General features: G+C 39.0%; 1 protein-coding gene across 3 annotated transcripts in view; it reads left to right on the top strand.

The window, feature by feature from the left end:
- The window catches only part of si:dkey-246g23.2 (solute carrier family 66 member 2), a 66,585-nt gene extending 42,540 nt beyond the window's left edge, over window positions 1-24,045 (top strand). For all 3 annotated transcript variants that reach the window (XM_046864801.1, XM_046864799.1, XM_046864800.1), the window contains one exon: window positions 19,864-24,045. In XM_046864801.1, coding sequence (XP_046720757.1) covers window positions 19,864-20,038 — 175 coding nt within the window. In that variant the 3' untranslated portion in view covers window positions 20,039-24,045. The remainder of the gene's footprint in view (window positions 1-19,863) is intronic.
- Window positions 24,046-24,988: the final 943 nt, after the last annotated feature.

Genomic DNA, 24,988 nt, shown 5'->3' with positions numbered 1-24,988 from the left:
TTCTTTTGTGTCTTTTGAGAGAAAATACTATATTAAAATCTTCTTTTGATTGTACCTTTTTTGTGACAGGAATAAGTAGTATCTCCCTTTGTTTGTGTAATGAATTCAAATCCATGTGCGTAATGTTTTGTCATTTATACATAACGCATCGTTTCTGTCTGTTCTCTAAAATAATTGAGTTCATTGTAATTTGGGTGGAAAGGAAAAAGAAAGGTTTTTTTTTCTTTTCTTTTTATGTGAACCAGCCTGAAAAGGTGTCTTGTCACTAGTTATAGCAGCACTCATTGATTTATTTATTCTGAAGATGTATCATTTTGTCCTGACTGCACATTTCATCCTATTATTGAGCTCCGACTCTGTCTCACTTTATAGTCAGATTGATGCACATGTACAGTATAAACCTCACTTTAGCTGGTGCACATCAGTGGTCATTGATGCTTCTATTAGAAATACTAAAATTACATCAAGGGCATGCTGATTACATTGGTTTAAAAAGATAAATTCCCACAGGGGGCACGTTTATATTAGCTCCGGTCCTTCCGTGCCTAAACGGCACTTGCAGGCTTTAATTTGGCTTCTTATGTGCAGCCTGAAGCGTCCGCCCCTGTCATCCCCATACAGCTGAGCAACGGATGAGCAGAGACAGAGCGAACCACGGGAGAAATGTTCTGGCTTAAACTCTACCGCTGCTGTCTCGACTCTCTGTGTGGCTGATATGCTCCTGAGACATTAACTTTAAATCACGAATCCAAACTTTAACTCGCAGGTCGTCAGTAAATTCCAGCGAGGCTAATTTTGCATTCAGGAGAAGCCTTTGGGAACGGCACTGCTCACTTCAACAATGTTAATAATGCACTCCGTTACTAATTAGGATCGGTGCTCGGATATTAGGAGTGATGTGAAACACCGTATATGAGTTTGACTCTCTCGACCTTTTCCATCATCAGCTACTGTAGCATGCAGGGTACTTGAAATCAAGGCTGCTCCTGACTGAGTGGATATTATAGATTGAGCATGATTGTGTGTGAGAATATTTGTGCATAGAGGCCGTATATGAGAATGTGATGAAAAAGCGTTCTTCTCTGTGTACCCGCAGAACATGGGGAATATGGGTTTTATAGGTGGTGGATATGGTTCAAGACACGTAAAAGCCATCTATAGCAGTTATTTCAACACTACAATATGATAATTGTAGTGTTTTGAAACCCCATGCTCAGGAATGAACTAGGGGCCCTAAATGATGCAGTGCTACCTACCCATCCCGCCACCTCTATTTCTAAATGGGTTACCTTTTAGCTATATCTTTTTTTCATTTGCATGTACATTTTTAGCATATGGCAGATGCCATTATCCAGAGTGACTTACAGAAGTCTCTATCAATAAACAAATCCTGATATTGTTTCATGTAGTAAAAAATATTCAATTTAAAAACTTGTACTTAAGTACTCATGGAAGAAATAGGTCTAAACATTGTTTGAAAACTACTACAGACTCTGGCGATGCTGTTCATGCATTAAGGGAAAGTTCATTCGATGACTCTCGCTACACGATTTGTTATGCATGCTTTACTCTCGGTGTAATTAATTCTCCTGAGCATTTATTTCACTGGATTTTCTAATTCATTTTCTTCCATTGTTTTATTTTTATACCCACTAGCTATTTAGCATTGTGCAAGGTGCCATCTAGGAAGCGCCCCCCCCCCAAGGCATTACACCTAAAACTCCAAACACTGTATATTTTCCACAAAAGCCTTTAATTGGCTAGTGTTGCTCTGATTGACAGAAGAATGAGAATGCTATCCATCCCACCATGAGAACATGGCTATCATTGTTCTCAAGGACACCTGGGCATGAATGGCGCTGTCAGGATTTGAGTGCTTTCCTATTTCTATTGCAGAAGATCCAAATTCATTGAAAAAAAGTAGGACATTTCTAGAATTATAGATGTATGTATCAGTGGCGGGCCATGCATTTGGTATCTGGGCCTTCAGTGGGGACTTACATACCCAACTTAATCCACCTCTTAATATCACCACTATCACGTCGCAATTATAGAAACATCAAAACTGTACAAAAACACAATATAACAGCACGTGGCATTACAGAGAGAGAGGCATTTCACATATGGAGGGTGAATACCATTTTACTAAAGCAAGCTCCAAAACTCTACACTACAACCGCAACTGTGCCACCTACATCATCTGGAGCAGTTTAGAATCAATATTTATCTAATAACATAACAAAAACATTAAAATGTAAATGAAATCCAACCTACTTACCAGAGATGCATACTTATAATTTGCACCACTCCTCAGAGGCTGTAATCCAGTGGTACCACTCGTATTCACTGGTCTGGAAGCGGCAAACAAACCCTTTCCCAGGCTGAGACAAACTAGCTAGCTTCGGGGTGGGCTGACCTCACAATGTCTAGCTTTTCTAGAAAAGCCTTGAAAATGGATTTTTAAGAATGAGAGACCAAATCAATTTCTCTTTCACTGTCAGCCATTGTGGGCATAAAAAAGTCTAACTCAGATGTATTAATGTGTGCAGTGCTCTACAGATGTGTTTTGTCAGTCGAACCTGGCTTTAACATTGTCCCTCTGGCCAACCAATCAGAGGACGGAAAAATGCTGACGATATTCTGGGCCAGCTAGCTGGCCCTGTAAGGAGAATTTAAAATATGATTGGGTAAAGAAACAGAACCGTTGCTAATATAATCTAAGGTACATGGGATAGCACTACTGAGTGTGATGGCCCTGGGCAGATTAGATTGACATGGCAACACATAGAGGCTCAAATCTGATTGGACAAAAGATCTAATATCCACATACACTTAATGGAAACTCCCCTGGTGGTCTAGTGGTTAAGATGCAGCGCTCTCACCGCTGCGACCCGGGTTCGATTCCCGGTCAGGGAACCATCCCCAGCCACTCTCAGTGCCGGTCCCAAGCCCGGATAAATTGGGGAGGGTTGCGTTAGGAAGGGCATCCAGCGTAAAACATGTGCCAAATCAAACGTGCGGAGGATCCGCTGTGGCGACCCCTAACGGGAGAAGCCGAAAGAAAGTTTAGGTTGGTCAGTCCTACTGATGGTGTTTGGGCCATAAAATTTAAGCCACTCTCCAAACCATGTAATCCATATATACATGGAACTCACATTGTGCATAGGAGCATTGCTATGCTGGAACAGGTTTGGGTTTCCAAGTTTACGTAAACGTAACATTTTATTATTATGCATCCAAAGACGTCCTATACATTTGTGTGCCTACAACTTTGTGGTAACAGTTTGGGGAAGAACTACATATGAATGTAAAGGTCAGGTGTTTCAATACTTGTCCATATAGTGTGTGTGTGTGTGTGTGTGTGTGTGTGTGTGTGTGTGTGTGTGTGTGTGTGTGTGTGTACACAAATCCCCTGCTTTACCGTAGTTCGAATCTCACGCCCCCGGAATTGCATTTGTCGCATAACCAATCTCTCAGCCTTTTAGCTTTTACCGATAAACAAGCAGAGAAACTATGCATAGGCTACGCTACTAGAGAACTGTATGCTGTACTGTACAATATGTACTATAAATGTGATAGTGTACTGTATTTCTACGAATTTACACAAAATTCATCTCTATTATTGCAAATGTTTTCAGTGTGTGGGAGGATTATTTATTGCTTAAACAATAAAATATTGGTATGTATATGTGTATATTATGAAAGAAAGAGAGAGAGAGAGAAAGTATATAATATAGAGACATGATTAAGGATGCAGAGGAAGCATTTCTCTATAGAATCAGCTATAACCATCGTACATTGAGTTTGTAATCAGACATGCAGTGGTGCATTTCTGCTCTCCCAGCTCCATTCATGCCCTTATATTCTATTATGGGACACTGGATTGAGAATTGTCTATGGCTTTACTTTATGCCTTTAAGCCATATGATTATTGGACCGGCTGAATTTAAACAAGCCCCAGGAATCTCATAGTTCTCTAAAATTGCCTGTCTTCATCCCTTTATTATCTGACTGACAGATGGATGAGAATTGTATCTTTCCCCCCCTATTGTTTTCCTGTTGTCAAGGCCATTACCACTAAATAATTTTCTTAGGCTTATTGACAGAGATGAGACCATTCTAAAGAAAAAAGCTTGGATGGTGAGGTACGTGTGTTTCTCTGACTGACTATGACAGACGTTAATGGTACAGGCATCCAGTGACAAGCTGTCTCTTCTGTCCCTCAGGGACACACTCCATTCTCTGGGTCAGGAATGTTCTGATAGTTTCTGACAGGGTCTTTTGGTGTGAGGTTTTTTTTTCCTGAGAAAGATTGCTTTCTTGCGAGCCCTGTGGCGTTCTTGCATTGGTGCGAATTAGCTTCCTGCCCCGTTGTGCTTTTGACTTGTTCTGAGGTGGAGGTGTAAAAAAAATACAGCATATACACTCTCTCGCCCTCAGGGTTACCTATTTTATCATCCATCTGACCGCCATATTAGTCCACGGCAAAGCAACCTCGATTATGCGCGGTGTACGAGCTCGCTGTACAGTTGAGCAGCTCTCTGGAGGTATTCGCTAAATTCAGTCACTCTGATGAAATATTTTAAAATGTAACTTAGCAGCGTGTCCTGCCAGCACCTAGACTCTCTACATTCATTAGCAGATGTGCAGTCATGTGCAGAAGTGCTAGCCTGCACTTCCCTTCATCATTATAAATATCCAGTGCTGATATAGCAGAAGAATTTATAGGGACACACTGACCAAAATCTGAATTTAAAAATCCATTACATTCCATTTAATTAACATGTTTTTGGTTACACGCTACCCACAATGCCAATAGTGTGGTTCTGCGCTTTAGTCTTGACTTTACACCAAAGATGGTACACACATCCTTCATTTAAGTAGAAGCACAGATACTCATGTTTTCAAAAAAAGAATAAAAAAAAATGGTGATCAGGAATGTTTCTGTTCTCAGTCATGTTTACATCGCTGACTCCCTTTGTCTCATCCACGTTAGCCCCATACCTTCTTGTTGCATTCTGCCTTTCTCATTGTTAGCTTTGTAGGCTAACCTACGACTTTGGTGCATGATAGCTAGGAAATGAACAGTAGTAGGTTGAAAAAGTCACACAATGACAATAAATAGGTTGTTGGGCTGAAAACAGCATGCTATGAGAAGAAAAAATATTAATCATGTCACCAAATAGATTGAAACTAAAGGTGGCTTGAAAATGTAGATGTCATTACTTTCCATCTCTGAATAAGGTTCCAAATATTCACCTTTCTTGCCTTTCTTTCAACAGTAGAGGTTTTACACACTGGCGAAATGAAAGAATTTCGATTTATGATGGTAAACGTGAAGTAAACTTTTTGCCATACACGGTGAGTCAGCATAAAGCGCATTTGCTGGTCTTGTAGGTACTTCTCTTTTTTTTTTTTTCCTTTTCTTAGTCCGTAGTCAGGTTCGGGCCCCTGCTGTGCCGATCAAGCTGACAGTGCTGTAATCGGTCTCTTAAGCAAGCAGAGACATGCAGCGAGCTCCTCCTCAGAGACAGAGCTTCTGTGTGCGTCTCGCTGATTGCTCCTGATTACCCCTGGGAGTGCTGCCGAAGTTTCCTATATTTATTAAAAATAAGGATGTCACTCATAGTTGTGTGGTGAGGATTCAGCTCCGGTGGGTTTAAGGAACGTACACACACACACACACACACACACACACACACACACACACACACACACACACACACACAAGGGCACTTTATTGAGCTGTTGCCATTATTACTGTGGTGAATTGTGGGATCCATTTATGTGTGTGTGTGTGTGTGTATATATGTGTGTTTGTGTTTATTTATCTGCTCCATGGTCTCATCAAACAGCATGCAGCTGAACAGCCAGTTTATTAAATCTCATAAGTCATCTATAAGGGATAATGACACCCTGCTGAAATATGGACCCCCATTCAGATAATTCCCACAAGCAGCGAGGGCACTCGCTTAATCACTGTGAAAACTAATCAGCTGTCCTACGGTCATTCGTCACATACTGTACATGGGGTCCAACCCACATCCACATACGCTCACACTGCGACCCCAAGCATCGTCAGCACATCCTCACATCAGCATTGGTGGTGATTAAAGACTTATTATTTTCTTTAAAGCGACCTTTTAACATCAGTTGCCGATCAATATGCAAAAAAGAACAATATACTTTTACCCCAAATTATTACAATGACAACGATTTGTTCGGTTTGCAGTATTGACCCAAGGAAGCCCTTAAAAAATGTTTATTTTTTTATATTTGTTTTTGTTTTTTTCATTGTGAAATTATATTAATGTCCCCATATTTTAATTAATTGACATTTGACAGTTAATGTTAGTGATTTGTTTAAGGGCCCCCCCCCCCCCCTTTTTTTTTTTCTTTTTTTTTTTCTTTTTTTTTTCTTTTTTTTTCTTTTTTTTTTTTTCTTTTTTTTTGGCTATTCATGGTTTATAATACAAAAGGTGTTTAGTTACAAGACTGAAGAATGTCTAAAAGTTAGGATCTGCTGATAATGAGCGAGGCCCAGGTGCTAATTAGGGCTTTTCGAGACTAAAGTCTGACACATTTGGATCAATCAAACCAGGATAGTAGTCGACAGTCGGTTTTCTTTTAATAGAAAGGAGAGGCGAGCCATGGAAGGTACAGGCCATGTTTCCACTAGGTGCACTAGTATAAAATGCCATAAAAATTAAGTATGTGTCTTAAAAGTGACATTACCCAAAATAGAACTTGCTATGAGTTCCTTTATGAACTAAGAAATGGCAACAGTTTTTGAAAGGCTAATGCAATCTGATACAGTTATGCTGCTTTTCCATGAGTTCTTGAAGACTTCATGAAACATGGCGTCAGGAAGTTTTACCACCTCATGGCTTCTGGTTTCGATCCTGAGCTTGGTTTGGTTATGCTTATCGAAGTTTTTCTCTTTATGTTAACTTCTAGTCTGTGAGTCATTAAAAAGCATAAATAAAATAGACCTTAATAGTTAATGTTGCGATTTGGCTCAGTTTATAAATTGGCTAAAATTATAAATTGCCACTAGGTTTAAATAAGTGTGTGAATGTGTTTGTACATGGTGGCCTGAGATGGAGTCCCGTCTTGGCTTCATGACTCCAGGATTCCAGGTTTCATTGCAGCTCTGACCTGGAGAAAGCATATGCTAAAAGTGAGTGAGGTATTGCCAACATAAACATGTATGTGCAAGGGGATGGGAAGGTTAAAGACAAACTTGTATTATTGGTTAATATGGGTAAACAAAAAATGGTTTTAATTTGAGGGATAATTGCAGAGTAAAAATGCATTTGTTAGTCAAAAGAACAGCAAGTCCCTGACTAGCGTACGAGTTCCCTTCCGGGAGCATGTTTGTGAGTCTTATTTTTTTTTGTAATCTAACCAAGTAAGGTTTGTACACCTTTGACACAAGTATACAATGTAATGCATAAAAACGGCTCAAAACGGTAAAATTAAATATTTTTACTCTCAATAACTCAATATTATTGTTGGCCTAATTGGAACAGCAGACATCACATATTCCATGATCTTGTCTTTGTTCTTTAGAATTGTGCAGTTGGTTGAACGATTTATGCGAGTGAGCGACGTCTTCCATGTTTTCGCCTCGGTCCAGTTTCTCAGTTACATTGATCAGGCTTATTATGACCACCTGCCTAATACTGTGTTGGTCCCCCTTTTGCTGCTAAAACAGTTTTGAACCATTGTGCAATAACAGCATTAACTTCTTCAGCAATTTGAGCTGAAGGAGCCCGTCTGTTAAATCGGACGACACGGACCAGCCTTCGCTCCCCACGTGCATCAATGATCCTTGGCCGCCCATGACCCTGTCGCCGGTTCACCACTGTTTCTCCTTGGACCACTGTTTATACTGACCACTGCAAACCGGGAACATCCTACAAGAGCTGCAGTTTTGGAGATGCTCTGACCAAGTCGTCTAGCCATCACAATTTAGTCCTTGTCAAACTCACTCAAAGCCTTACGCTTCCCATTTTTCCTGCTTCTAACACATCAACTTTAAGGACAAATTGTTTATTGCCGCCTAATAAATCGCACCCAGTAACAGGTGCCATGATGAAGAGATAATCAGTGTTTTCACTTCACCAGTCATAACGTTATAATGTCATAATATTATGCCTGATCAGTGTATTTTCACTTTTGTTTTCATGGTTATTGCTTCTTAGCAGTCCTGTTCACATCACCGCTGCTTTTCTGCTGCAGAGGTTGCATACATGAGACAATGTTCGGCAGACACGTGCGCTAATTCCGTGAATTGTTCGCATTTCTAAAAGTTCAAAGTGCATAGAATTTAAATGTGACAAATGTGACACAAGTCGGGGACATACTGTACAAAATTAATGTGGGTTAGGTCAGTGGTCCCCAATCCCCGGGCGACGGACCTGCACCGGTCCGTGGGTCAATTAGTACCAGACCGCACAGAAAGAATACATAACTTACATTATTTCCGTTTTGTTTATTATCTGATTCTAAACGATTTTATCCGCCACACCTTAAAAGCCGGTCCGTGAAAATATTGTCCGACATTAAACCGGGCCGTGGAGCAAAAACGTTTGGGGACCACTGGTTTAGGTGATCCATATGCATCATGTAGCATTATTGCATTAAGTACTTGTTCCTGTATTGTTGTTATTATTGTTGTTTTTACCATTCTGCTGGCTCAGCTTGTCTGCATGTCAACTTTGTGATTCTGTGTTTCTCACTTGCTCATTCTTGAATCTGAACTCTTTTCCAAATAGCTATTTGGGCTGTTTTCTTTATTTATTTCATGTTTACTTGCTGTTTTGCCCAAGGCATTCAACCTGACAAGTAACAACCTGATATCATGAAAAATTTGTAAGAATATTTAAGGCAACTCACATTTCTTTTAGGTGTAGGTATTCACAGAAACGTCTACAACCCCCTCCCTGTTACTTTCATCATGAGCCTTCGCTGACGTTCTTGACTTATTGCTTAGGCATTGCACCTCTCACACCCCATTATCCTGAGTGACGGACACTCTTGAATGTTTACGGGATGTCCCAGGCTACACTACATTATGGTGCACTTACCTGCAACTCGTCCTTCAGCAGAGAAAGGATGAAGGCTCATTGCGTTTAAGTTCATGAGAGCAGTAGGACTTGAGCATGTGCGTCACGTGTGTTCGTTAGCAATCAGCCGATAACAAGTTTGAGATCGAAAAACTGAACTCAGTTGATCACCTGGAGCTGTGTTTATAAATGAGGGTCCTGGTTAGCTGTCAGGAATCCTCCGAGTCTCAATCATGTTAGAATTATTCATCACCACAGCAGGCAAAACTTTGGCTGCACACAGGAGAGCTAGAATTTTGGAACAAGTTAGATGAGGGGGAAAAGAGCAAGAGAGCTGGCATACCATCTGTTTTTTTGTTTCCCCCAGACACAGACTTGTTTGCATTAGCTCTTAAATTAATGGGGTGGTGAAGTGTACTAGCTGTTTATAGAAGTCGATACGCATCAGTTATCACGCACCTGCGGGCTTGTTGCAGTCTGCTGTGCCACATTTCAGTAGACTGCTAATCACATTAAAGCCATATTAGGCTGTAAAAGATAAAACATTCACAACACAAACTGATTCAATTCACAAATGTTTTTCTATTCCATATGAACAGAATGATTAAGGTTTGTGTTTTTATTGTGTTGCTCTGTCTCAATCATACTCTGAATATCTTCTCTTTTTTTTTCTTTTTTGCTTATTCCACCTGTCTTGTTTACTTTCTTGAAGAGAATTTGAAATAACATGCCTTTCTCTCTACCCTATTTTTTTGTTGTTAACAAAGAGCAGATCTATTTTCTTTCGAGAAGCGTGCAAACTTTTCCTGTGTTCGAGACAGATGGATCGATTCACATGCATATTTCATATTTTTTGTCTTGAGCACAGCCTTTCTTCCTGTCACTCCTTTTTTGATTTATTGTTCCCTTTTGGTACAAACTGAAAGTCCCTAGTAATTTAGGGACTGGTGGATGAGGAATGGTCATTTGCAATAACCTCCTGCTTTTTGTCAGACACTTTCAGGGTATTCTTTAGTCAGGAGTCTATTGTGTTTGAATAAGAGTTGGTCTGACCCAGATAAAAATTTCCATTGACTGTCTGCAGGCACAAGAGTTTGTCTGGGAATGGTTCAGAGATGCCAAAGTCTATAGTTTAGCCATAACAATTACAATTTCCACCCACTGTCTGCCTGCCTGCTTGTTTGTCTGTGTGTCTGTTTGTATATCCATCCCTCTCTTGCCCTACTAGGGCAAAAGTGTGTGTTCTCTGAGACACATGAACCAAACCTCAGCATCTTTTCCATTCCACCCACGACTAGTTTTGCTGACTTGGATGTGGAATCATCTGTATATACAAGATTCTTGTGCCTTGCTTGTGCCATGCAGCAGACACCAAAATAAATGATGAATCAAGAGTTGGATCAAACATATACAAGGACCTCTTTGGTATCATTCTTTTCCTCTTATGTCATCTCGAACATTATAGTTTTTTTCACCAAATATTCTAGCTTGCTGGATAATCCCCTCAACAGATAATGTCTTAATGTTGTAGCACATTTGGAGTGGTGGTGTTTAGCTATCAGCCTGCTGCCCCTACTGAATGCTTGCTAAATTATATTTAGTCTTACTCCTAGAACAGGCAGGCCAGTCTGTACTAAGTCTCCGCATAATTTAAATGATCACTATATTTGCTCCGTATTTATAGGGATAATTTGTGTTATGAAGCCTCTGAAGCGTGTACATTTTGGCGCCCACTCAGGCAGTCCACACTTATAAATTAAGTGTGACGTTTTGTGAAAAAAATTTCTTTGACAAGCTAGAGTGGAATCAATGGACCCCTCTTTTTCTGCCAAGTTGGCTGATGTAAATTCAGAAGGCAACATGGATGATGATGAGGATCATAGCGGAGCCTCCTGAGCCAGGCAGATGGAGCAGCTGAGGCATGTGGCTGATTTTCTTTTTTCCCCTCCAGGCAAATGCCTTGTATGCACAAAAGTATTGGGACACCTGACTTATTAAACCATATATGCTTCTTTCCCAGAATATTACCACAAAGTTGGACACAAATGTATAGATTTTCGTTGAATGCTTTAGCATTTAATTTTCCCTTCACTTGAAGTAGGAGAACCAAACCTGTTCCCTTGTGCACAATGCAGTCCTTTACGAAGACATGCTTTACATGGGTTGGAGTGGAAGATCTTAAGAAGCCTGTTTTAGAGCTCTGACAAAATATGTTAAATTCTCTCACTTGAACTGAGAGACCCAAACCTGTTACAACATGACAATGCCCCTGTGCACAAAGTGAGTTCCATGAAGATATGGTTTGCAAAGTTAGAAGTGGAAAATCTAGAGTGGCTTGCTTTAGAGCTTTTAAATGAATTGGAATGCTTGCTGCACTCCAGGCCGCCTCACCCTACATCAGTCTCCACAACATCTTTACTAGCTCCCTTGTCAGTGGATGAGCATACAGCTCTACAGCCATTCTCTAAAATCTAAAGTAACATCCTCCTAGATGAATAGTTATTATTAAAAAAAAAAAGGGGAGGACTAAATGTGGAATGGAATGTTCAAAAAGCACATACAAATCTTATGATCAGGTGTCCACAAACTTTAGTCGATGTAGTGTTACTTATGTAGTAGTGCTGTACATATGAATTCAGCCCGCACCTTTAAAGCAAGCATTTTATAGTGTTACATCCTGGAAATGAAACGGTTCTTGTTTCTTCATTTGTTAAACGTGATAAACTTCAAACACATTGCTTTTTTCACTAATGGCTTTCGTCTTGCTACTGTTTAATAAAACACTTTTCCACAGGCTGCATTCATTCTTTTTTCTCGCATCTGATCTGTGGATCTCTTCAGCTTCTTTTTGGCCTCTTAGTTGTTTCTCTGACTAATGCTCTCATTATAGGGTTTATGCAGTATTTGGCATGCTCCAAACAGATTCAAGGCCACTCCATATTATTGAATTTTATTCCATGATCTGTTTCTGGAATATTTTTATAACCAACCTTTTCAGAAGATTCGTCCTGGACCAGTTTTGATGCTTTGTTTGTCTTGATGGTGCTATTTCTTCTTTGGGTTCCACTGTGAGGTCATGTGATTAATTGTACACAAGTGAGCTCAATCTATAAGATGTATTTTAACATCTGGGTGGACCTGCTGAAGAGATGTTGGAGACTTTTTCCAGTCTCCGCTTGTCTGGTTGTGATGAACCTGCGCCCAGTTACCTGAACCTGCGCTGACCCGAGTAAAATCCAGTGTGATCTTCACTTTAAGATGCTTCTTTGCTGACCATGATTGCACAGTGTGATCTGCCTACATAACCACCGACTCACTGGATGATTTTGTTTTTACACCACTGATTGAATACTAGAAAGAATTATAGATGGAATTCCCAGAAGATCAGCGAGTTCTGAAATATTTAAAACACCACACTGGCTAATTGCATAGTGTTTCTATTAAAAGCATCAGTGAGTGTATCCATTTCAGTTTCAGGTTGCAAAGCTTTAAAATGTGGGAAAGTTCTTTTCTTTTTGTTAGCTTGTGGCTGAGGGTGACTTTGAAGTCAGTATGATTTCTGACAGTCATTTTCCATGCTTTCTGGTCGTGGGTCGTGGGTAGTAGCTTCTTTGCGGGTTTAACCTCAAAGTTTGGTGTTTGGGTTGTTTTTGGTGCTGATTGCCGGAGTTTCATCCGTATCCCTCTAGAAAGGGCTATATGCTATCTGACACGTATGGCTGAACTATAACAACCTTCATTTTTGGATTTCCTCCTCAATCAGGGGTTGCTATACACTTTTTAATCTGATGGTCAGGTTGCACACACAATGGAGAGGAAACTCTCAGGAGGAAAAGGTCAGTGGTGTAAATATTTATGAAAGGCTCGGTGGGTTCAGTAGAAGCTTTAGGGTAAATATGTGAATATTAATGAGGCAGGACTGCAGGGGGTTCTGCTTGGACCAGAGAGCTGCACATAATAGTTTGTGATGTAGAGCTGGAGAGAAGGTTTCAGCCTTTTAAACTGAGAGAAATTAGATGAGAAGATGTTAAACCATTTCTGCCTCATTCCTGTGCATCTTTTCTGTTTCTATTTCTCCTTTCCTCTGCTTTCTCTTCTCTTCTTTTCTCCTCTCTTCTCTTCTCAACCATTTCATTATCTTTTCTCTTGTTATCTCTTGTTCTCTTGTTTCTCTTATCATTCTCTCTTGTATTTCAATTTGTCTTTTCTTTCGCTTTTACTTTCTCCCTTTCCTTACTTCTCTTCTATGCTCTTGTCTTTTTTTCCTTTGTCTTCTCTCTATTCTATTATTCTCTTCCCAGCTTGCCTTATGGTCTCGTAACGTTTTTATTTTAATTTCACTTTCTTTTGTTTCTTTTCTTTTCTGTTATCTTTTCCTTTCCTTAATCTTCTCTCTTTTCTTTTCTTTCCTTGTATTGATTTCAGTCTATTCTTTTCATTCTCTTTACTTTCTACCCTTCCATTTTCTAATTACTTTCCTTCTTTTTCTTCTTTTCTTTGCTTTTGTCATCTTTTTTTCTCATTTGTCTTCTCCTCTCTTTCCTTTCATTCTTTTCTGATATTGCCTTATGGTCTCTTCATGTCTTTCCGCTTCTCTGTTGCTTCTCTTTTGTCTTATTTCTTTGTTTATCTTCTTATCTTGTTAATTCCTTCTTTTTGTTTCTTCTCTTTGTGTCTCTTTGCTTTTCTTCTATCATTCTTTTTCCATCAGATCCTTTATATTCCTATGTATTCTATAGGGAATGCATGATCCGGTGCTTATCCTCTGTATTCACCGCTTTCAGTAATGACACTTCACATGACATTCGCACCATCTGTCATCCTTATTAAGTAGGTTGTCCACGTGCTTATGTTCAATCTGCTCTGCATTGGACTCGGCTTGACCACTGTTGTGTCTCCGCACCCCTCTTCCGTTTCTCAGCATCCTGCCGAGTTGCCGAGTTCATCCTCAGTGTAGCTGCAGATCTGGTTGAGTCTTGGAGCTGCAGCTAATTAAGTGTGTTGCTGAGGCTTTTGCTGTGTATTAGCTTCTCTGACGCCTGTCACTTTTCCCTCACAAACTCACCCCGCTTTTATTTTAAGGGATTCACGCAATAAAAAATTATACGAGGAAACGGGACGAGAGATGAGAGAAAGCCTCAGATTAAAAAAACTGTCAGCGCAATTCTCCGGACGCATCTCGTTTGCTACCTATGTTTTCATGTGAGGTTGTTTTTTTTCTTTTTTTTTTTCTTCTTCAATCCCCTTCTCTTACAGTCACACGAGACAGCTCATTTCATCTCCACTGATCTCTCAAGTGCAGAACGCTTCGAGCTTTATGGCATTCGGGTGTTAGTGGAGCTCCTGCCTTCCTGTCGTAATAAATGTTTAAAGAAATCTCTTTCTTTCTTTCTTTCCATCTGCCAGTCTCTTTCTCACTCGTTCGCTCTTACTCACACTCATTCTCTCTTTCTCACTCTTCCACAGAGTGCCTACAGTAAAGAGCTAGCACTTTAGAGCGAGGTTCATTTGTGTGAAATCTCACTAATGTCAATAATGCTTTAAGAGTTTTATTTTTTCATGTCATGTGTTTGAACGTAATTAAACACACATACACACACACACACACACACACACACACACACACACACACACACACACGCTTTCCATAAACACCATTACAGTTAGTACTAGCAATGTTTATCAGTATTTTAGAGTAATTTTCTTTTTGAAGCAGGTCTTAGTGTCAAGCTCTCTTTTCTCTTCTCTCCTCTCCTCTTCTCTTCTTTTCAGCTTTATTTCTCATTTCTTTTTATTAACTTCCCTTTGTAATAGCATTCGTTTTGTTTTTTCCCCCTTCTCTTCTGTTATCTCTTCTCTTTTCTCATTGCATTATCTTTATTCTCTTCTTTTTTTTCTTTGTTTTGCTTTCTTTTCTCTTGTCTTTTATTTCCTTCCACTTTTCTTCTCTTTAACTTTTTCTCCAAACATTTCTTTTCTTCTCTTCAATTTTGCTTTTTTTCTTTTCAAACTTTTTTTAATTTCTTCAACCTTTTTTTATTTTTGTTCCTTTAACTCCCATTGTGATCAGATATGGTTTCTCTTTGCAAACAATGTGTGGGTGTGTTTGTCTGTCTGTCTGTCTGTCTGTGTGTGTGCTTTGGTGTCTGGCTATTAGTCTTGATTGATCGATGAGGACGAGTCCAGGGTTAAGTATATACTGAAGAGTAAAACAGCCCATGAGAGCCAACCACGAGGCTCAGTTGCCGTAAACATTTCCAGTCTGTTCTTCCCCTTGAGTCCAGCTCAAATGTTTGCTGGACATTTCGTTTGTCTGTTCTCAATTCAGCAACACACTTAGAGGTGAGGAAGCCAGGCAGAAAGTGAGAGAAGTGGTTTTGTGCGCGTGTGGGAGAGTTGGGAACAGTTGTGAGTAAGTGAGGGTGCGACTTCCTGTAGAGAAACATTGGACTCTGTGTTCTCTGGGTGAGAGATGAACAACTTATAAGTGTCTCTCTGTCTCCATTGTGATGTGCCGCTGATGTATTGTTTGTGTAGAGATGACCTGCCTCTGCTAATTACCTCTTAAATGTTTCATCCTTTGTAACGATGTTTGCGTTCTCTTAGCTCTAGCAGTAAGAAAGCGGGACTGAGGGATGGACTGGGAAGAACAGGAAGGGATTAATGTAGTGAGGCTATAAGTTGAAGGAGGGATCTATGAGAGGAACTACAGGGTAGCATTTTTGTAGAAATCCTTCATGCTGAGTGATTTCTGTAGAACTTTAATTTCCAAGCTGGGCTTAACTGCACACAACTGTGCAAGTTTTGTTTCTCAGTGCGTTTCAGAATGTGCAATAGTCTGAAATCACAGTTGGAAGTCTGCAAGTGCTGTGAATAGCTGTCAGTGCCCTGAAAGATTTGGTTTTTGAGTAAATTAGAATATTCTTATTTTTAGCCTGCCACAGACCCAATGCTTTTGCAATAGATGTATGTTTATGCAATGCATATTATCTTTTACACTACAGCACATCAAATTTATCTTGCAAAGAGACACCAGTGTCAATGCTAAATATTTTTATTCCATTTCCAGCAAAGCATTCTTGGTTTTATATTCCTTGACATTGAAATCCACCATCTTCTGTTAGTTGTCACACTAGAATAGAAGACAGTGAATCCCACATGGCCTCCTAGTCACTAGAACACTCAGTAAACATTTGTAACAGTTGTGTTAAATAGTGCCCAGTATACCTAGTACAAAAAAAGTATCTAGCATGCACATACATTCCTTTTTTCTTTTAATAATAACCTCTACTTTTCTGGGAAGATGTTTCACCACATGTTGGAGTGTGGTTGTGGAGATTTTGCTCATTCAGCCACAAGAGAGTTAGTAAAATCAGTTATTGATGTAGGAGGCCTGAAGTGCAGTCATTGTTCCTGTGGTGTAAAGTAGGGTTGAGGTCAAAGCTCTATAGCTTAGATTGGCCTTAAAATCTTCGACTCCAACCCATGTAAACCATTTTTTTATGAAGCTGTCTTTGTGCACATGGGCTTTGTCATTCATAGTTCAAGTAAAGGAAAATCCAACATAATCTGTAAAACAGTGCTGTAAATTTATATTACATCAGTATCTAATCAATAGTCATTATTGTTAATGCTTTGCATCTTAACTTAGCAATCAATCATCTTGATAAATAGAGTTTCCAGTCAATTAGTGTAAGGTATTAAGCGTTTTACTGGACACAGGATGTGGAGAGGTTGGGTATTGAAAAGTGGTCAGAAATTTTATAATGTACTCACCATTAGTACAATCTTCATCATTATTCTCCAAGCATTATGGGACTCAGTTCTGTTCTGTCTGTAAGGGTATTAAATGGATGAGTGTTATGAATTGTGATGCAAGGGTTGTTTTTTTTTTAGAGAATTTTGTATGAGAACTTTTTTTTTCCATAAATTTGCTTCAGTTAGAGCTTAGACTCTTTAATGGGATAATACTTTATCAGTGGTGTCAATAATTCTGAGATGATCATTATTATGACAAGGTTTATTTACAAGACTCATGTTTGTGTAGGTGTGTACTGGACATGTGCTAGTCTGATTAATACACCAGGAGAACGTGTTGCGATGAAATTGTTAGAAAATTGCCGAACTTGGTGATGAGTTGAACTTGTGAATAAATTCAAACATTCCAGTATGGCATTTAAATTCATGTTAATAAATCATAATGTGGCTCAGTGTTTATGCATGTGCATGTACAACTGTTTCCTCACTTTCTTCCATTCTCATGAGAAGAAATATGATAATATTTTAGCAAACCTGTGGTCAGTAACAGTAGTAACATAGCATAATTTTGGAACATCTAGTGGCTAGGAATCATCAGGAAACATAACAAAAGTTCTCTTTGGTGTCCTGATGATTTGTGTGATTTAAAACACCGTAATTACTCTAAAACTTTGACAAGAATATTTTGTCCTCATGCTTCTATTATTATCAGAGTGTGTTTTCACTGATAATAAACATACATTTGCATAAAGATCCATATTTGTCCATGCCCATGTTGAGTAGAGTATTCAAAACTTGAAAAGCATTAATTTAAAGTACACAAACATAAAAGGGTGCGATGAGTTGTCATTAATCATGAGTTAAAACCATTTTAATTGATTGACAGCCGTAATTATATTATAACCTACTGTGAGAGCTGCTCCGAGGGGAAAATGCTGAACAAACAGTTAATCGAATTTCCTTCTTTTAAAGTGGAACCATCCCCAGCTGCATAGAGTGGTCTCTAATTTAAAAGAACTTCATCCATAGGAACACTGGTCACTGGTACCGAGAAAGAGAGAGAGAATATGTGTGAGAGTAGGTAGATGACAGCATTCAAATATCTCAATTCACCAGAGCACTCTGTATCCATGATTCCTTCCAGATCTGCTCCTTTAGCTAAGAAAAACCTACTGACATAATTTAGTATAAACTTTCTTTCGGCTTCTCCCATAAGGGGTCACCACAGCGGATCATCCGTATTGATGTTCCGCACGTTCGATTTGGCACATGTTTTTACGCTGGATGCCCTTCCTAACGCAACCCTTCCCATTTATCCGGGCTTGGGACCAGCACTCAGAGTGGCTGGGGTTGGTTCCCTGACCAGGGATCGAACCCGGGTCCTAACCACTAGACCACCAGGAACCCTACTGACAAAATTTAGTATAAGTCACCTAAATTTAGTATAAGCTGTGATATCAGGTTTCAAGAACCCCTTATTCAAAAGATCTAAATGAGATGAATATGAAATTAACCACTACCAGACATAAAAAAATAAAATAAAATAAATTATAATAATAATTTTGCATATCGCATTTTTTCCTTACAAGTGAACTGTGTGTGTGTGTGTGTGTGTGTGTGTGTGTGTGTGTGTGTGTGTGTGTGTGTGTGTGTGTGTGTGTGTGTGTGAGTGAGAGATAGGGATTCATTCTCTCTATTGTATTCATAGAGCATGGTGCCATTCAATCAAGCAGCACTGAAGTGAAATTTTCTTTTTTATAAGTATGAAATCTATCTGGCTTTGCACTTGTTTTCTGTCTAAGACTTTAGAAAGCCAGGAGGGATTTACATATGTTACTACTGTAGTGCTAGACACTGGCAGAGCCACAGGCATCTAAGCTGAGCCACTCTTTGATGGCATTTTCCACACATTTTGCATCATAAGGTCTGACCTTATTGCAGTTAAAGGCCCAAGTTCATTGCAGGACACAATATCAAAGCAGCTGTCAGAGAAACAGACAGGCATCATCTTTTACAATGGCAGGTCCACTCTTTTCTAGATGAGCCTTCATCTCCAGAGAGATGGGCCATGAAAGCATCGTCAGCTTATTTCTGAGATGTTGTAACAATGCCAGCAGCAGTTAAGAATGAAATTAGATTTAGGGGTAAAGGACACGGGAGACTGGAGACATGATGAGTCCACACTAAATAAGTGTACAGAGGACTGGTCTAAAAGTTTACCGAGTCTATTTCCTGTAGTTCTCTTGTTAGGACGTTCCCCTGAATGCTGAATCCACTCTCCGTGTTCTCAGACAGCTGACGGATGGTCCTGCACTCGCCTGCAGCATTTCTCAGTGTATCGATAAAAAACGAATAAGCTTTCACTTCGTAAATACCACAGAGAGCGGAAAGACAATTAACCTACAGAGAAAAGCAGTCTGTGCAACTCTCCTTCCTTAAAGACCCCAGTCTCCCTAAAGTTTTCCAATCTCACTTTCTTTTGAGAGTTCCACAGAGAGTTTGTATTGGCATTTGCGGCAAATGAAGGTGAGAAAGGATTTTCTCTTGTTCCTCCTGAAGCCTCCTAGCGGGTCTGAGATCATTCACGTTCAATAAAAATGGATTGTTGTTCCTGCTAGCGGGAATTTTAGCTATAAATGTTTTTTTCTCTTTTTATTCTTTTTTTTTTTATTCTCTGATGCTTAATGATACTAAAAAAAAGGCATCACATTCGGTTGTGTAATTTTGAGACGTCGGGCATTCAGACGACAGACTAGCTTTGAAATATTGTCCTCCTCTGCTTTTAAAGTGGTTGTATAGAAAGGAAGCTGAATGAATAAGCGTTGCAATTTGACAACTTTTAATAAAGTCCCCTGCCACATATTGAGCCCTGGGATTTCATTAAAAAGGAAATGGTTTGCAGTAGCTAACTGGAGTCTTTTTAGGTATTTCTGAAGTTTCTTCTTATTTTTTTTTATGTCATGTGGTACTTTATGTTCTTTATGTTCTTTTTGATAACAATTTAGTTTTCTCTTTTCTCCCCCCCCTCCCCCAGCATTAAGATGGTCCTCCTGTGGACCGCCGGTGACCTTTTCAAGACTACGTACTTTGTGATTAACGAAAGCCCTGCCCAGTTCTGGGTGTGTGGGATGACCCAGATTTTGATCGACATCGCCATTCTGGTGCAGGTTGGCTACTACGGTCTGGACTCCAGAGCTAAAGTTGGATGACTTCTCCAGGAATCGGTCTCCATTTCTCAAACAAGGGCTCCTTACTTACGTGCATGTGCATTTCTTTTATTGTCTTTAGTTTAAAGCTTATTTAAATGTCCGTGTCAGGGTTTTCAGGGTTTTGTTTTTTGTACATTATTTATATTCTTTTTGTTACATTGCTGATGCTGTATGTTGTTTAATTCAAAGAAAATGTATCTTCTCATAGGTTTGCTTAGGTTTTATCATATTTGTTGAATATATCTGTTATGTCTTTGCTTTGAGATGTGTTACTGAGCTTGGCAAACCTTGAGAAGAGCCCCAAGTTTTTTTTTTTGTTGTTGTTTTTTTTGTCGTTTCTTTCTGTCTTTTTTCTGTCTTCTATGCTTTTTTATGCGAGCTGGCAGGAAGCTCCAGAGAGAGTGTGCCAAATTCATCTGCAAATCTGCACTGTTTGATTTACACTTTGGACCTTTCCACCGCCAGAACCGTCCCGTTCGCTTACCATCCTGAAATCATTTGCTACATCTGCACCTTTTTCTATGTAAGCGAGGAAAAAGACATTTCGCAAAATGGTCTGTATCATTTAATACACTTCAGACTCTGGGATAACACTGTTACAGCTGAAAGAACAGCGAGTGTTTTCACTGAATCTGTACGAAATTCATTTCATTTCTACATGAAGAATTCTTTATAAAAAAAAAAAAAAAAAGCTCACAGTCTTTTCACCTCAGTATAGTTCCACACTTTAATGAAGCCATGGCACCTGAAATCTACTTATTTTTAAATTATAGAATATTAGGCGTACACTCATGGAAGAAAAGAAATGAGAATAAAGAAGGTTTTATATCTTTGGAAAATCTATAAAGGTTCCAGTACATTTGTGCAACTGAGATTTTCTTATCAGAGGTTTAGGAAATGGATTTTTGTATTCGAGGTGCTGACATTTACATCATTGTTACACCAGTATGCGAGACATGTATAAAACTGAAGGAGAAAGGATGCAGGAAGTAAAAAATTAGTGTATTGGGTTTTTACTTAGGTGAACCTTGACTTGCGAGTTCACAAACAATACCAGATAGGTAGGAATAGCATGTCTCGCACATTTACATACATTTGTTGTAAAATTTAGCTTTTTTTTGAAGCTGGCAAGTATCTTGATATTAGCAGCATTACACCTTATTTATAAAGAAGAAATTATTTATTTGCGAAAGATTCCTTCATGCACTCCCCCCCACAAACTTCATGTAGTAAAATTGTTTTTTGTAATTAATATAATATATATAATAATATATAATATATATATATATATATATATATATATATATATATATATATATATATATATATATATATATATATATATATATAAAATCAAAACCAACATACAAAACAAAAGCTCCCCATTAAGCTACATTACATAGACAAAAGTTGTGGGACGCCTGACTTTTCCAGCCATATGTGGTTCTTCCTCAAACTGTTACCATAAAGTTGGAGGCACACAATTGTAAAGGACATCTTTGGATGTGGCATCTTAAAATATTCTCTTCACTTGAAGACTAAAACCTATTCCAGTATGAATGTCCATTTGCACAAAGCAAGCTTTAGGAAGATATGCCTTACATAGGTTAGAGTGGAAGAACATTTTGATGGCCTGCTATAGAGCTTTTACCTCAACCCTGCTGAACACTGTTGGGATGCATTAGAACGCTGACTGGAGGATGGAGGTTATTATAACAGCAAAAGGGGGGACTATATGTGTCATTTGTTATTCAAAAAGCACATGTGAAACTTATGGTCAGGTATCCACAAACCTGTTTTTTACTGTGTTTTACCTTGAACCTGTTTTTTCCTGATTAATTATTGATGTTTTTGCTGTTATCAGTTACTTATAGTGGTTTATTGATAAATATATATAAAATAAATCCCTGTATTTTAGAAGAAACTGTGTTAAACCCCATGCACACATTAGCTTTTGTTTTGGCTCTAATAGTAAAAATTATGCTGAACTAGATAAGGATTATCTTCAGCATTATCCATTTCTGGTACATTAGCTCCCCAATACATTGCTGTATTCCTGTCATAGATAATAGCATAAACACTGCATCCTCGTCACCGGACTGATGCCTTGCTCTTGTTTTATTGACGCAGTAATCTGAGACTCTTATTTGTTGGTTATAAATTAGGGAAACCGGTGTGAGTGTTGAAATGCGGTCTGTGATGAGACTTCCATCAGGAAGTCGTTCCACACCATTAAGCAACACGCCAGTGCTGTAAGTGAGACATTATTGATCGTTGACCCTAGAATTCGGAATCCTGCCCCAGTGCCTAACAGCTGCAGGGTATTTCTGCGTGATTCCAATAAGCCCTTAGATTTCACCCTAACGGCTCACTGTTTACAAAAAGGAATGTGTTAGATCTCAGTGGGTTTTCTAACACGTAGTGTGATTACAGTGTAATGAGGATGTAATGTGTGTATGTATGTATGTATGTATATATATACACACACACACACATTACATCCTCATTAAACTTCAAATGTTTCTTATATGCATTAGGTTTATTAGCTGTGTACTTACACTATGAGGTTAAAAGTAAGCGAACACCTTATTATGGCACTCGTTGTTTAACATCCCATCCCAGACTTAGTCCTCCCTTTTCTGCTCTCATAAACTTCACTCTTCTGAGAAGGCTTTGCTCTAGATTTTGTGGCATTGGGGATTCGTGCTCGTTCAAAAACAGGAGCTCGAGTAAAGGTGATCATTGATGTCAACCATCCACATGGTGTTCAGTGTGGATAGAGTCAGGATTTTCAAGATTATTTTAATTCAACCTTGGCGAACCATGTCTTCATAAAGCTTTGTGCAAAGGCTCATGCATTGTGATGCCGGCGCAAGTTTAGGCCTCTTGGTTTTAAAGGGAAATTTAAATGCTACAGAATACAATGGCAATAGTACAATTGTGTGATAAGAGTTTGGGGAACAAGTACATACAGGTGTAATGGTCAGATCTATACCATCCTTTGTCCATATAGTTTAAATGCTGTATATCGGTTGACTGATATATATTATATATATCAATATCACCAAGCTGCCACTCTTGGGCTCTTGATCGAGGCGTTTAACCCTCTGTGCTCCGGGGTGCTGTATTGTGGCTGACGCTTTGCTCTGACCCCAGCTTCTTAACATTGCTTGGATTATGCAAAAAATTATTTTCATTGTACTGTAATGTACATGTGACATGTATGTTAACTCTTCAATCTTGAAAAGTTTTTAGGAAGGATAGTAAGACATGTGCGAGGGTGTGTGTATTAGTTAGCACGATGATGATCTTTACTTCCTCTAATTTATCTCTATCATAGTGACATAGCAGCTGTTCTGTCCCTGATACAGATCCACAGCTGTACATCTGTTCAAACCCAGCTGAACCCGTTATCATTGTGCTATTTTAAAAGGTGTTACCAGTGTTTATTATTTTTCCCGTCACGTTTCACTCGCTCACTCACAGCATTTTGCTTTCTGTATCCCAGCGCTCTTGTATGACATACATCCTTATAATACACATAGAGCACAATGCAAAGCTTTTAGGAGCATCTAGTAACCAAAGAGAGTCTTTTGTCATGTCCAGTACATGCGTGTGTATTGTACATGTGTAGTGTTTGCATGACTGGTGAATGACTTAGTTTTTCATTTTTCTAGTGTGCTCTTGTGAATGAGTTTCTGATGAGCATGGTCAATTATGTGTATAATGGAGTGCAATTATGGCTGTTTATTTATGATGCCTTAATATTTGACTCTTGTCACACACAAGCTTTAGGCAAGTCTGCACTCCAAAACATACACACACAAAAAAACTTCCTGAATTTGTGTGCGAATATTGGGATGATGTTTAGGTCAAACGAACGCATCAATTCAGGAGTTGTGCAGATTTCTCCACGTTGTCGCTCCCACTCAGCCGATTGTTACTGAAATCCAGTGAGTGAAGTGTTTTTTATAGAGGGCATTTATTAAAGAAATGAAAGAATGCAATCTGTGTGGATGATTTGCACTCATACAGACTTCTACATTACACTGTCGAATATTACATTTGCATGAAATATTTGAATAAGTGTGTTACATCATTTTCTTTCTATCAGCCTTTAGCACCACCCAATACATATATTTTAAGTTAGATCTGGCCACAGGCATATTGTAATTTTGTTATATTACACATACAGTGGCATGCGAAAGTTTGGGCACCCCTGGTAAAAATTTCTGTTAACGTGAACAGTTAAGCAAGGGGAAGATGAAATGATCTCCAAAAGGCATAAATTTACAGATGACACATTCCCTTTATAATTTAAACAAAATCTTTTTTTTTTTTTTTTTTTTTTTTATCCAACAGAAAAGGAAAAGGACCCGCAGCAAAAGTTTGTGCACCCTGCATAGTTTGTACCTAGTATCACCCCACTGTAGCAAGTATCACAGCTTGTAAATCTTGTTTGAGGGATTTTCACCCATTCTTCCTTACAACAGTCTTCCAGTTCTATTAGATTCCTGGGCCGTCTTGCACGCACTGCTCTTTTGAGGTCTACCCACAGATTTTTAATGATGTTTAGGTCTGGAGACTGTGAGGGCCATGGTAAAACCTTCAGCTTGCACCTCTTGAGGTAGTCCATTGTGGATTTCAAGGTGTGTTTAGGATCATTATCCATTTGTAGAAGCCATCCTTTTTTCAATTGTTCTTTTTTACAGATGGTGTTTGCTTAAAAGGTTTGTTGGTGAAATGTTCCCCGTGCCATTGGCTGCAGGACAACCCTAGAGCATGATTGATAAACCCCAATGCTTAACAGTTGGGATGGTGTTCTTTACATGAAGTTCTGTGCCATTTGTTCTGCAAACATACCTTTTACTTTTTTACCTTTTTTATTTTAACCTCATCGGTCCACAGGACTTTTTTCCAAAATGCATCAGGCTTGTGTAAGTGTTCTTT

The sequence above is a fragment of the Silurus meridionalis genome, chromosome 13 (genome assembly GCF_014805685.1).
Source record: "Silurus meridionalis isolate SWU-2019-XX chromosome 13, ASM1480568v1, whole genome shotgun sequence".
NCBI lineage: Eukaryota > Metazoa > Chordata > Actinopteri > Siluriformes > Siluridae > Silurus > Silurus meridionalis.
The sequence above is the reverse complement of the archived record's forward strand: the minus strand, read 5'-3'. Positions and strand labels throughout refer to the sequence as shown.